Source organism: Rhodnius prolixus, unplaced genomic scaffold, assembly GCF_049639745.1.
Source record: "Rhodnius prolixus isolate KJV_2025 unplaced genomic scaffold, Rpr scaffold_3, whole genome shotgun sequence".
NCBI lineage: Eukaryota > Metazoa > Arthropoda > Insecta > Hemiptera > Reduviidae > Rhodnius > Rhodnius prolixus.
The window spans coordinates 18,237,366-18,252,000 of NW_027411603.1; the positions used below are offsets into that span (position 1 = coordinate 18,237,366).

General features: G+C 28.6%; 1 protein-coding gene across 4 annotated transcripts in view; it reads right to left on the reverse strand.

Moving 5' to 3' along the window:
- Nucleotides 1-235: 235 nt before the first annotated feature.
- Nucleotides 236-14,635, reverse strand: part of LOC141452932 (serine/threonine-protein phosphatase 2A regulatory subunit B'' subunit alpha-like) — a 30,368-nt gene continuing 15,968 nt past the window's right edge. For 3 of the 4 annotated variants that reach the window (XM_074125504.1, XM_074125505.1, XM_074125506.1), the window contains exons 7-13: nt 14,372-14,552; nt 14,022-14,265; nt 13,547-13,721; nt 12,947-13,073; nt 10,150-10,314; nt 9,138-9,229; nt 236-5,938 (exon numbers count right to left, since the gene is read on the reverse strand). In XM_074125504.1, coding sequence (XP_073981605.1) covers nt 5,746-5,938; nt 9,138-9,229; nt 10,150-10,314; nt 12,947-13,073; nt 13,547-13,721; nt 14,022-14,265; nt 14,372-14,552 — 1,177 coding nt within the window. In that variant the 3' untranslated portion in view covers nt 236-5,745. Of the gene's footprint in view, nt 5,939-7,148; nt 7,196-9,137; nt 9,230-10,149; nt 10,315-12,946; nt 13,074-13,546; nt 13,722-14,021; nt 14,266-14,371; nt 14,553-14,635 lie in introns of all 4 variants that reach the window. The other variant, XM_074125507.1, reaches the window with a different exon arrangement.

Below are 14,635 nucleotides of genomic sequence, written 5' to 3' on the forward strand. Positions count from 1 at the left end.
TTTACAATAACGTATACTTTTTTTTCTGAAACATCAAAGTTTTGAGAAAATGCATTTCATTAAAGATAATTTTTGTATGTTGTGTAATAAAAGTTTGGATTGGTCAGCTAGTCACTAATGTTTAAAATTCCGTTTCATTCTTAATATAATCTATGTTTATTTGTAAATGAATGGTAACAGTGTGATAAATTGTAACAAATTAGTTTCTACGCTATTACAAAAAAAAAAAAATTAATTCAGTCTAAAAATTTTAATTTTAATATAAAATAGTAAATAAACATGCACTAAATTCTGAAAATTTCTCTCACACACACTCTCTCTTGTTTATTTAGAAAGAAAAAAAAAACAAATCCTTATAAAAAAGATATTTATACAATAACGTTAGTCTATATTCAAGTATAACTTACTTTTTGTACATTTCATAATTATTCTTTGGGAATTGAGCCATCGAGCTCAACGTAATTTATTATTAAATTAAAAATATCAAACCCAAAAGCCTATCCTATTCCTATAAATCCTTTCTTTCCAACTTTGTAGCAAAAAGTACCTTCAATGGTATGTATTACTATTCAATATTGGAGTACAAAAACTATGAATATCACTTAAAAAAAAAAATGTATTATATAAAATGTTTAATTTCACGTTTTTAACGTCATAATCCAATAATTTTATACAAATAATAGAATTTTATTTCTTAAACAATTCTAATATTATTTAAAACATAATTATTTGAAAAACAATATTTTTAATGCGGAAGTGTGCAAAGTATTTGATTCGTAAGTACTTGTACATGTTATATATATATATATATCCTATATATATATATATATTACACATAAATGCTTATAAATTTAATAAATAAGCGCAGTTAAAACAGTATTTTTTGGAAGTTACTTATTTCTTAAGATATATGCAAATTTATAAATTAAAAAATTATCGAACAGAGATGGCACTTTTAAGTTAATTTAAAGCATCCTACACTATACAGTTCTATTAATTAATTGATTATATCCAAAAAAATTTGTATTTCTAACTAATCTATAAAAGATAAAAAGATAGAAAAAAAGCAGTTGATAAATATATATTATATAAAAATTATATATTATATAAAAAATAAAATAAAACCAAACTAAGCTTTGAAACAATCTTTCCATTTGTCGGTTAGACTCCTTCCTTGGAAGTTATACTAAAATTTTCTTATTTATAATAAAACAATTCAGAAAAATATTAAATAGAAATAGTAAACTTTTTGATGCATATAAACACCTTGTATTGTTTTTTGCCTAAAATTTGTAGTTGTAAGGTTTAGTTAATTTAAATCTTTTTGTTCTTTTTAGGCAACAAGTTGACAAATCTGCTTTAACGGAATGGTTTGTAGCAAATGTTAGGAGTCACCTTGCTACCTATAATTCTTTTTGGCCAAAAATTAACAGAAATCAAAAATTAATTTTTTGTTAAATAATACATAATAATTACTTTTATCATTTAATTATTAGTTTTATTATGCAACTACTTTCTACAAGGCGAGTGATTGGAGGTACTGTTGATCTCCAACTGAAACTAGGAAACTGGAAGAGTCAAAAATTGTTTTGCTTGGCCCATTTAAGCGGACCAACAAAAATGCTTTGCTTTGCTGGAAATACAAAATTAAAATTACTTTCTTAATTGGCTTTTTAAGTATTCCCGAGAATAATGCACTGGTGATACAAAATAATTATATACTCGAATTCTATCACATCTATACCAAGTACACATTTAAAAAAGTGAATTATGTCTATAATTTCAGACAGGCATTTGGCGAACTTTAAAGTCTCATGGGCACAGGTAAATATTAACCGAGTATGTCAGTGGACAATAAATTTCAATATTAACACATCGTACACCATGCAAATTTTCTTATTCGAATCCCGCATCTTAGCTTAGCCATTTAATCTCTAAATTGCTCAGATATCATGGCGCCCTCCGAAATACACAATAACAAGAAACTGAAACATTGGATTAGATTTTACAGAATCCAAAAAAAATTCGGATAATGCAAACCCAAAATGAACTCCATAGTTAGGATTGGTAAAATCGATTTGTTTCCCTTTATAATTTTACTGCCACGTTGCCTTATTTGACAATTAAATTAGAAATGCACGGAATGTGGAAGTCATACAAAGCCATATTATATTACTCACAAATGTTCACACATGTAAGTGACATGTAACGAAAATAGATCTCTGCTGTGCACGGAGTGTCTGACAAAAAAATGGACGCAAGGTCCTCTGCCTTCTAAGTACGTTTGAGAGAAGAACGAGTAAATTGCAAAATTTTAGATAAGGGATTGTGTGGAATTGTAGGATAAATATTATATAAATATTTCTTTAAATTTCCACGATATACTGGACTACACGCCGTCGAAAGACTGAACGTCACATGATATGGTATTGAAAAAACAATACAATAAAATAAAAAGATATATTTTCTCTAAATGAAGAAGAATGAGAGAGAAAAGATCAGATGAAGTTTAGAGTTTTCAAAGATAACCCTGACTATGTTGCAAAGAATTTTTGTAGATAAGGATTAAAATATGGCACGATCAAATTCGAACTTTGGGAATAGATTAGTTTTCCCTGGTCTCTGTATGATAATTTAAGCTGTTGTCCTTGATTATTTAATTCTGGAATTTTAAGTTCGAAGATAAATCGCAAATATTCTGGGGAAAGTGTGGTAAGAGAAAGGAAAACAGTACGTATAAAGCTTAGGATTTTCTGAAATTTTGTGTTCAAGAGGGCTTTGTTTTAGTAGACGATTTTTGGAAAATAGAAGTAAAAATTTTATATACCTAAGGATTCTTCTTTACATATAATTATTCTTATCCTTATGAATATATACTTTTTGTTTTTTTTTACTCCAACAACAAACGGAATTTTTTTTAAAAAATCTTAATGGTTTTCAATGTTTTGGGCCCGCTGCTGCCTTTCACCGAAAATTCCCTAAACGTTGAGGGAACACAACACTGAAAATCAAGGAACTATTCATAAACGCACTATTATGTTTATTATTCTTTAGTTTGCTATTTCTATTTTCGTATGAATATCCCTACGTGAAAACAAGTTTAATTTTTTGAAGGGTACACAATTAATTTACTTTCATATTTACTGCATTCTTACAGTCTAATATGTATTTATGCATTGACAAAATCTCCCTTAACTGAGGGAATATTACTTTTCATTAGAGTTTCATATAATTGTTGAATTTGTTTTCATTAACTGAATTATTATTTTTAACAGCTCTATAATTTTTGCTGAATTTTGGTTAGTAAATTAAATAACTAACAACGGTTACTTTCATAAAATTCCAGTCAGGAAAAAAAAAATCATTAATATTCAGTTTATTAGAGCCAAGTCTTATTTGATACCATAGAATTTGGTGAACATTGTGGTAACATCTTCACTAGATTTTTTCCGAGTATGGAAGGCTCCAGGACGGGTAATAGGGGAAGGCACTATAGCTATCATGTAAAGGAAGAGCATTTTTTTAATGTCTTCAGTACTCAGAAGTTTGTATTTAAATTCTTCTACGAAAAACTTAGCTTTGCCAATGCAAAATCTTAAGCTTTGCTTTTGACCTAAGTGAGATATAAAGCAAATAAAACGCGAAGAGAAATAGCTAAGGTACAAATAAAATAAAATTGTTTGGGCCTATCATATAAAAGAAAAAATTAAATAAAAGGTGAACATCGAAAAGAAAAATAATAACTCTCTTAAAATAATTACAATTTAACAGCGCTGACTATAAAGAAACGCCCTTTTTAAAAATTAATATGTGATGCCTCACTGCGATATTTCTGACCATTTTGAAATATTTCTTTTGCTCATTCTACAATATTTAGCACTTTTAAAAATATTAAACTAAAGCTCAAATATTTCAATACCTATTAATTTGTATTTTTTCATAAATGACTTGTGTGGTTATATTTTATTAACTATTTAAAAACTAAACAATATTAATATTGCTATAATAAATTAATTGTCGACAATGTAAAATATTCTTTTATACACTTTTGTAAGAGTACATAGTAAATACTCTTTTAAATTACTGAGTATTTAGGAGTTTTGTTTCCAATAACTAAGAAAAAATAAAATGTAAACAGATGAAAAGTGATTAAGAGGTTTGTTAATTGTACCAGTTACAAAGACTAGACTAAGTTACTTTCCTAAAACCTACAATGAACACAATTTCATTTTGTCCAAATTTTAAATAATTAATATTATACGTCCGATTTTATGTTTTACATTACATAAAAAAAAACAATTAAATTTATTAACTACTGGTTTTGGTTACAAGGAAGAAACATGAACATACATAAGGGGATAAATTTGATAAGTTTTTGTGCATTAGTTTCTACTAGAATTTAGAGTAGCAGCCCGCAAGTAAGTATATTCAGCCCTCGTATCATGGGAAGAACTCCCAAAATTCTAAAAAAGGATGAAGATTCTTTCCATTAACACAAATTAGAATGATTCAAATTATGTATAATAAGCTTTGAGTGTGTGTAAGTCAAAACTAAAATGAAAATTCTAGATATTGAGGCTAGTACTTCTAAAGCAACCCTTTTAATCAAATTTTGCTTCAACATGAAAGTCGTAATACATGTGGCCACTAAGTTACATATCTTTGGACGTTGATATGAAATTCTGAATGAAACTAATGTAAATACATAAAAATTTAGTTAGTTTCTTTCGAAATGGTTCTAGCAATTTACAAGGTTAAAGCAACTAATTGATAGATATTCTACAGATCATACAAGATTGGAACAAAGTCTGGAGTGTTGATTTATTTTAATACGTTAATTATCTGGCACCCTTACCAAATACCTCAAAAGTTTAACAAACAGTGAACAAGTGACTTATACTTTGTACTGAACCTTAAACCCCAAAGAGGTTAAAGTAAAAGAGTTATATGTAACGAATTATTTACTATTTTGATTAATTGAATCACGACTTGAGATTAATTTATCAAAGGTTAATTATTACAAACACATTAGATCTTTTATAATAATTAGAATGCTTCCCAATAACCAAATTTAAAAAAAACAAAACCAGAATTTTTTTTTTTAATCAAACTGCAGTCTGAAAAAATCTCATTATTTTTAGCAAGATAAATCTGATGCAAACCAAAATTGAGAGAATATTTTTCAAAAAATAAAAATAAATAAAAATGGAAGTAAAACATGAAAACAGCCAATTCCTATTTTTTTTTTTTTTTTTTTCAAAATTCAACATATCATTGAATTTCATCATAAATACTTCATAATTATTAAATAAGGCATCTGTATCTGTGCGAAATACTTTTGAAGAATTAATTCTAAACTTTCAATAAAAAATTATAATAGTAATAATGAAAACATAAAATTATATGTTCATTTACTTTTTATGGCTTTGTTTATATAATTTATACATTAGGAACTTTTAATCAAATAATGATGTGTTAATGCCACTTTTCGATTTATATAATAAACACAAAATCAACAAGTAATAACAAAAATTCTTTATAAATATATTAATTGTGGCAATTAGTTAGAGTATATTTATGTTAAATGATATTCATTATATTTATATAATTTCCATTAAGAAATAACAACTATATGTATTTTCTTCGGAAAAATTATTATATTGAAGTTGTAAATTGCAAAACTATTCTGTTTTACTAATTCATTTTTATAAAATTAAAAAAATATGTAATCAATTATTTATTTACTTATATAGGACTGTCCCTGTCGGCAAAATCATCAACATAATCTCGATCTGCATGATGTACGCTACATGATGTTACGGTGACATCGGGATGTTGCCACAATAATTTATTATTATTATTAACATATGGGTTGCCACCAAACATTTCATCCAGATTTGGAGACAACACATCTTCTTCCGAATTCTCTCCATACACTCTGTAAATGAGACAAACTTATATTTACTATTTGCACTAAAATTGAAGGACTTCCAAGTAATAGGACCTAACTTTGGTCCTACACTCTGTAAATGAGACAAACTTATATTTACTATTTGCACTAAAATTGAAGGACTTCCAAGTAATAGGACCTAACTTGGTTGTCACCTGTGATTACTGGCAATCAGTTATACCGACTGAAATGTAAATGAAAGGAGTTCGGGCATCCTAAATATCCGACAATATATTACCGCTCTGATCAACCAGATATTTTATTTACAAAAAAAAACCCCCGGTTTGTGGAAAGAAAAACAAAAAATGAATGAATTTTTTCCTAACAGCCTAAAATTATCATCAAAAGTTACTGCGAGCAGCTAGATAGAATATTAGCAAAACTACAATACATAAATCTTCAAGAACGAAGGAATAGTTTGTATCCCTAATGATTATTCAAAGAAACATTAACATGTAATCCAGTGTGCGTTTGCCAACAACTTGGACTTTGTAGTAGTTGGTGTAGTAGTGTGGTAGTTAGTTATCAACAACAAACTGACGAATCATTTTCTTATGTTCTCAATGAAAATTTGAAACCGTCTAGAAAATGAAAAACAAACATTCTATTCACGATAAAACCAACAAAAATTTTATATTTACTAATATAGACTAATACCAACTTTAAGATTTAGCTTTAATACAAATAATTATTAGATCTGACAAGTTGAAATATTTAAAACTTTCCCTCAATAGGGAACGTCGTTTGCTTAACTGTAGAGGCCGCTAGACGCATTTTTAGTTATCTACAATATTCACGAATGATAATTTAAAGAAATATTGCTAAATTAAACAAAAATTGATATAAAATACAACTAACTAAAATAAAATTTCTTCACAGGCTTGTTGGATTAATTCATTCATGCATAAATATTTAGTAAAAAAAAAAAATACTTTATCGAGCAGAAAGTGAATAATGGCTTAACTGATGGGAAATCAAACTTAATCTAATTAAAAAGTAAATACACGAAGCTTATTCAAAATATTTCAAACAAACTTTAGCTGAAGAAATAAAATAAATATGGGAAAACAAAGTAATGTATTAGAGTAAAGCAAGTAATAAATATTTAAATATTTTCAAATTCAAAATTTTTTGGATAGGGTAAAAACAAATTTCATGAAATCATGCAGCTATGAGTAAAACTTCAAATATTACTTACAAGTATAATCATTGCTTTACAATGGCTACATTTCATCTTCAATATCTCTGCAAATGTTAAGACTACATGAAGACGTATTAAGAGCTTTAACTAAACCCAATATTTCTAATAAAAGATATATCAAAAATGTCTCATTCTAAAATTAGAAAACCAATACATTATTTTATGGAGTATTATATCTAAGAGAATCTAATAAGTTCGTCGAACACTTCATAAAGGTAAAAGTACAACTGAAACAAAACCGTAATGTTCCAATTAAATCTATTCTTTCGTTCTCATTCTATTTAATAACGTGGTTAATTTCAGAAGATGTCCTTATCAAAAAAAAAAATGCAAGCAAGCAGGCAACAGAGATGGGCTACCACATGACAAGAATTAGCTAGATCAAGGAATGGAACGCAGAAAAGTACTAAATTAATTAATTTCCTTACAGAAATTAAGAAAAACGTCATAAAATTCCCAAGTGCAAAGGAGAGGAGATCCCAGATTTAGCGATGAACGCCTCAGATTGTAAAACATGATACTAAAACTATTGAATCAAATAATAATCAGCTAATCTAACCACAATAGGGGATCTAACCACATTTTCCTCTATTCACTGTTTGATGAGGCTGACGAGGGCACAATTGGCCATGTTCACAGGATAACTAAGGCTATAGATATAACTATGCTCATCAGACTTAAAATCGATATTTCAGTTAAATTTCTATCGGTTAAAGTATCCAATCCTGCAAAAATACTTGTACAAAAGTTCAGTCAAAGACTCGATTGCGAAATGGCTGTCTATGTACTGCACTTATAAAGATTTAAATCCAGCCGATGCATTGTATGCTCACGTCACTAACATGGAGGTGGATATCAAAAGAAATCTTATTTCTGTAACAGCATTTAATACGATTCTTATTTTTCTGAAACATGTAATTTTCTGGGAATTAACGTGTTTAGTGTACTGATATCAACAATCGCAGCAAGACCTTCTCCACCGATCGATCTAAGCGTTTTTACATAGAGTAGTACATTAAACGCTACTTAAGTTGTGACTGTCGAATTAGATGAATCTTTGTTAGGAAAGGATCTAGAGGGGTGATCAGCCACTAAAAGACATAAAAAAGAACCTAGGAATGGGACTTATTAGAGAACCCAAGTTCATATTCTTACTCCAACCAAAGCAAGTAAGACAAAAATAAAATAAAAAAACACATTATAACTACTCCTACATAGATAAATTATGCTTATTGATTGAACAATCTATATCATAGAGTAAAAAATTAAACTGTCCAAACATTTGCTTAGGGTGTTAAAAAGTGGCAGTATTCAAGTTCCATTAGGTTTGATGAGGATTGAGCCATAAGGGAGAACTGCAATCATCAGTGAAAAAGCATTAAAATTTGCACAAAAATTATACTAATGTATACTTTAGAACTAGCCGAAAATCTAAAAATCAAAGCGCATTTTTATTTATCGTCACATGTTTCGGTGAAATTCAGCCTTACCCACAAGGTGTAGTTTACTATCGCCGCAGATGCAGATTGCAGAATCACAATATCGAGAGATTAATCATTTTATAAATGCATTCATTATAAATTGCTAACAAGAGCAAGTAGCAATTTTTCGCTGCTATTTTAAACTTATTGAGGCCTCATAAAAAAGTTTTCATATTTCAAAATAATGAGTTTTACCCCACCTGTTGTTACACTATCCATGGGCTAGGATGTGTTTACATAATAACGACAACTTTATACAACCCATCAACGAAACAAAGGAAAGTCTTGCGTTTATCGAAATGTTTAGAATTAAGGGAACTACGCATTATTTTTTAAGAAATGCTACAAAACTTAAAAAAAAAATTCAAACTGGTCAAGTTTTTTACAAAACTGAAGAAGCAAACAAATATCCCATTATGTTTGCTATTTACTTGGAAATTCTTTTGCGAAAATCAATTCTCTCCATATTAAATATACTTAAATAAAATGTTCGTTAAGCACTTACAGCTGATGATCATGTCCATCAGCAGAGGTACCACCTTCTTCAGCTACTAGCAGTTCATATTCGTCAGAAGCATAGCGATCCCAATCGGACATCTAACAAAAAAAAAAAAAATTTAGCTAAATAGGGTATGATCAGGTTAGTTTTATCTTATGCCTAACTTGAACTTCCAGATAAGGTTCCAGAAATTAGAACTCGATAAGGAGCTTTCCTGGTATTAAATGTATTTAATACGTGTGAGCACAATAATAATGGCACACTTCAAATTAAGTACTTTTTTAACATATCTTCCTTAACTTGGGCAAGTACAAGTTGGTCGTTTCCAAAACTGACAAGCCTTCTTCTAGTAGCCTACCAATCCCATTTCATTTCCTGTTACATTCGGTCACAGTACTGCTCAAATAGACTTTAAACAAAGTAAGCGAAATGTAGCACCGTTTTCAAGCCTTCAGGCAGAGTCTTTGAACTGCCTCGACAGCGGTCTCCATATCTTTCCCTGATATAAATAATTACAGTACATTATTTGGACTCCTTTTTTATGCCTGCTATTATAGGCCTTTACCAGATCTATATAGGTCACATTCCATTTCTTGTTACTGTCATTATCTTTTTACTAGCTGCCGCATCACAAATATTTTGTCATTGCACAAATTTTCGGTAATAAAACCTCCTTGCTCATTTGATGTTTGATTTTTTTTTCCATTTTATTAATTCGACTTAATGTTTTAGTTATAATTATTTAATTTTTTTTTTTTTTTTTGTCAGACTATTATCACACATTTGGCAACGGTACAATTTAAAAATTAAACTTAGTTTACGTTTTTAGAATAAAAAAATAAAGTTTCAAAAAAATTTAATTATGAAAATTGCTGAAAGTGAGCGTTCAAACTAAATATATGTTATGGAAGTTTTAAATTATTTATAGAAAGGGTCACTTAATTACATTACTTAAGGACTACCTTAATTACATTTTTAAATATGAGATAGATCTTATCATTAATGTTGCTACTCATACCTCATTATCATGATCTCTTTGAGATGCAAACGGATCCCTCTGTTCGTGATCCAAATATTTCTCCAAATTAAAAAATGTATCAAAAAAGATTGGTGTCATTTTGCATTTTTTAAGATCACTCAATGATATTTTTTCAGGATTTTCTGGTCTGATCATATCCAGCATCTAAAATCAATAAACAATATCTCATTTATAAATTAGTACCTTAACAAAAACTTACAGTTTAAAATGTTAAGTATAAGGGTTGATTAAACGCCAAAAGGTACACAAATCAGCGAGTACCCAACATTTCATTAATTTTCATTAATACTTCATTAATATTTAAGTAATTCTACTGCATTAATTTTCATTAATAAGTTATTTTTTAGAATTTATTAGATATCACAGACCCTTATGCTGGCCATTTTCGTCTACAAAATATATGTTCAAGTAGCACTGTAGATTGACTGTAATATCTAGTTATTTATAATAATCAAACTATTAATTACAGGTTAAAAAGAAAAACGTTATAAAAAATAAAATAAAAATATGAGGCTAAAAAATTCAAAACCTTGTTTAAAAAAATGCTCACACCAACATACATCAATGATTTTGTTTATTTTATTTATTTATTTTTATTTCTTAAATAAAAATCGTCGGTTTAAGTTCATTCTTCGATTAAAGTAATTGTTATTGTATGAAGTAGTCAAACGTTTATAATAACAGGTAATAATTATCTGGCTTTATCGCAAATAATATAGTTTTCTTCAATTACATTCTCCATCTAGGTGTTCTTCCCACAAAGTTGTATATATGTAATATAAAGTAAATAAGATATGCATATATTTAGGACAGCTAATTATTCCAGTATTTTACTATAAGTAAAATTAGGGGGACTAAATTAAATTACAATAGAGAAATGAATAATTATTGTTTAATAATCTACTTGTTATTAACTGTGTGTTAATTGTGCTCACGAATATTTCGGTAAGACGAATTCAAGACAGTAGCCTACTCTAACTTTATCTTTACTTTAACATGCATGTACGTATATATGATTTATCATAATTATAACAAAAAAATAATATAAATGAAGTGGCCAGCATAAGGGTCTGTGATATCTAATAAATTCTAAAAAATAACTTATTAATGAAAATTAATGCAGTAGAATTACTTAAATATTAATGAAGTATTAATGAAAATTAATGAAATGTTGGGTACTCGCTGATTTGTGTACCTTTTGGCGTTTAATCAACCCTTATACTTAACATTTTAAACTGTAAGTTTTTGTTAAGGAGATTTTTGTACCTTTTGGATAGATTTTCCTTTTTGTCTATTTTACAAAGTTACATATCTGCTTTACAGATTTTTTTAAAATTTGGAATAAGCAATTCTATCATTATAACCTGATAAGGTGTTAACTACCACTGGAGAGATCTTTTTAAAAAATGATTGTAGTTGCGGCTCCCAAACCATCCTCAATAACAATTTTTTTGAGAAAGCGTTTTGAATAACATAGGAAGGTATTTGTAAGTAAATAGCAAAATTAAACTACGATTTCAGTACTTCCTTTTAAGAGGAGTAAGAAAAATAAACTAGGATTGCAGTACTTTTCCCTAAAAGGCAAAGAGGCAAAGATTTTTTAATCGAACAATTCATTGATTTAAATCGGTTCACTCATTGATAATTTAAACGATTGCAGTACTTCCTCTTAGTAGGAGCAAGAGAATCAGCAACGTAGAGGAGCTTTAACCACTTATTCGAGCTGAATTTTATCAAAATCGGACTAAGCGTTATAGAAATATTGGTAATAATAGTTTTAGAAAGGGCCTTATTTGGGTGGGGCAAACTCCCCTCCTTATGAGGCACGGTGCCGAGACTTTTAAAGTGCAAATCTGTATAAAATTTCGATTCGAATGACACTTCATTCATAAAAATCGGTTCACGTGTCGATAATTTGAAACGATTGCTATACTTCCCCTTAACAAGTGTAAGAGCTGATCGCCGCTTTAATGTTACTTAGGGGAGCCCTAACCCTATCATCCTACCAAATTTTATCAAAATCGGGCCAAGATTTACAGAGTAATTAGTAATAATAATTTTGGAGGGGGCCTTACATAAAGGGGGCTAACTCCTCTCCCATTCGATGTACAGCGTCGGGACCCCCAAAAGGCACATCTACATAAAATATTGAATCGAATGACACCTCATTCATGAAAATCGGTTCACGCGTTTAGGCGCTACGTTGTTTACAAAAAAGGTAACAAGAACAAGAACAAGAACAAGAATAAGAATAAGAACAAGAACAAGAACAAGAACAAGAACATTTTTTGAAAAAGCCGTTTTTGCTCATTTTCGGCAACTTTTTTCTCGAAACCTATTAGATCTGGGTGGTTGCAAAAAAATTACAGTTATAAAGGAGGGTTTGGAGTAAGATTTAAAGAAAATTTGGGAATTTTATCTTTTATAGAAAAAGAGAAAAAAATTGTCAAAGTTGGGTGTTTTTCAACGTTACGCTTTTTCGTGCAGTTTTTGATGGTCAACCCTTATACAACTGTCCTACCGGACAGTTTTAATAAATTTTTAAGGAATTTTAAGTGTGAGATTTTACAATAAAAGAATTTTTTAATTAAATAATTCCAATCAAACAAGAATCAATAATAATAATAATTTAATAGTACTAATATTCTTCATTTATATTAATAATGTATTTAGCCAATATGGAGGAGTAATTTCCAAAAAAAAACTTCATTTATGCAATGATAAAATATCAAAAAACCTTCGATTTAAAAAAAATATATATATATTTCAATCAAACCTGACATAAACAGTCTTCAAAGGGTAAACACTCAATTCCTATTGCTTCCATTCTTTGCAGCTGTTCATCATAAAAATATTCCAGTTCATACATTGACAGAAACCCATCACCATCTAAATCCATACATCTAAAACAATGAACATAACCTACACTATAGAGGTTGTATGGAAACTGAAAAGGCAGGAAAATAGGCTCCAATTTCTTACTGCAGAAGGACAAATGTAAATATGATAATTTGCACAAATTTGAGCATTGATGCAAAAAAAAAAAAAAAATCCAAGAAAGAAATTAAATTATAATTTCCTTTCTATTATTTTTTTCTTGGAGCTTTTAAGGGCTTCTAATATTTTAATCCACTTTTGATATCCTTATAAAATCTTAACTTTGTTTAGAATTAAATTTATATTTCAGTACATTTAAGTTAAAATTAAATAGTGGACTTCTTTTTAGAAGTTCTTTTTCAATTTTAGTTTTAATTTTATTTTTTGCTAACGCAAAACTGTTACTTGCCAATACATTGATACTTTGCATTTCTATTTAATTTCAATACCTAGTAGAATATAGCTAGGCAAATCATATAATGCTTATAAACTCATATACCTAAACCAATATTCAATAGCTCTCGGATGAGATTTATCCTCCTCTGCTAACAAAAACCAAACGAATTCAGTATAAGACATTTTTTTTTGTACACTTTGAGATTCTCGATCCTTAGTCTGTTTCCCTCTCGTCACTGCTCCAGAAAATATTCTATCAATTAATCGAGAGGATAAAGCTGTAAACATAAATTTAGCAATTAATAACAATTGAGGACTTCAGATTTTTTTAAAACTTATTTAATGAAATTCTTAAAATTTGGAACCTCTTCAAAATTTTACTTTATTTTTTATTTTTATTTTTTACAGCAATCTATACTTTAAAAAGAGTGCTGAACAATAAGCTATCAGTGCTTGTTTAATGTTCTACATAATTATGAAAAGAAGAAACGTTCATTTTCAAAATTCTCTAAAAGTGAGATGGAACCAAAATCTTGAAGATCTGAATCTGAATAAACGGGATTTTGTAAATTTAGTACCTTGATCACTATGTCTTGCCAAATCGTGTTTATCAATAAACAAATCATGATCCCGGTCTAGTTCCCAAAATTTGCAATATATCACATAAAAATGTTCGTAGCTGAAATATTGAGTAACTTGATTAATATCTTCTTCTTTTTCTAAAAGTTGAATTACTGAAAGAAGATTGCTATGTCGTAGTTCTTGCAAAGTTATCCTTCCTGTCCAAGAACTGTTTACACAATAATATATCCGGGAAATTACCTGAAATTTTTAATTATTGCAAATTTAATTTTTATGAAATTTTAAATGAATAAGTTCGTAAATCTTAGTAAATAGGAAAAACGAGTATATAGTCAGTAATACATACTGTATGCACATATCTTGAGTGAAATTCAATAGCTTCTTTTAAAAATGTTAAACCAGGATGAGTGTCAACAACATCTTGAACTAATGGCATAAAGTCTTCAGGTAACAAATAATTTCTTTCTTGCCCTTTAGTTAAAATTTTTAAAAATCTTGAGGCTGCGTCGTGATAGTTGTTATTAAGTCTGAAACACAAACTGACATTAACTATTCCATGTTCTCACAGCTAGCTAAAGGTCTTCATGCATTTTAAAACAGTATTTTAAAA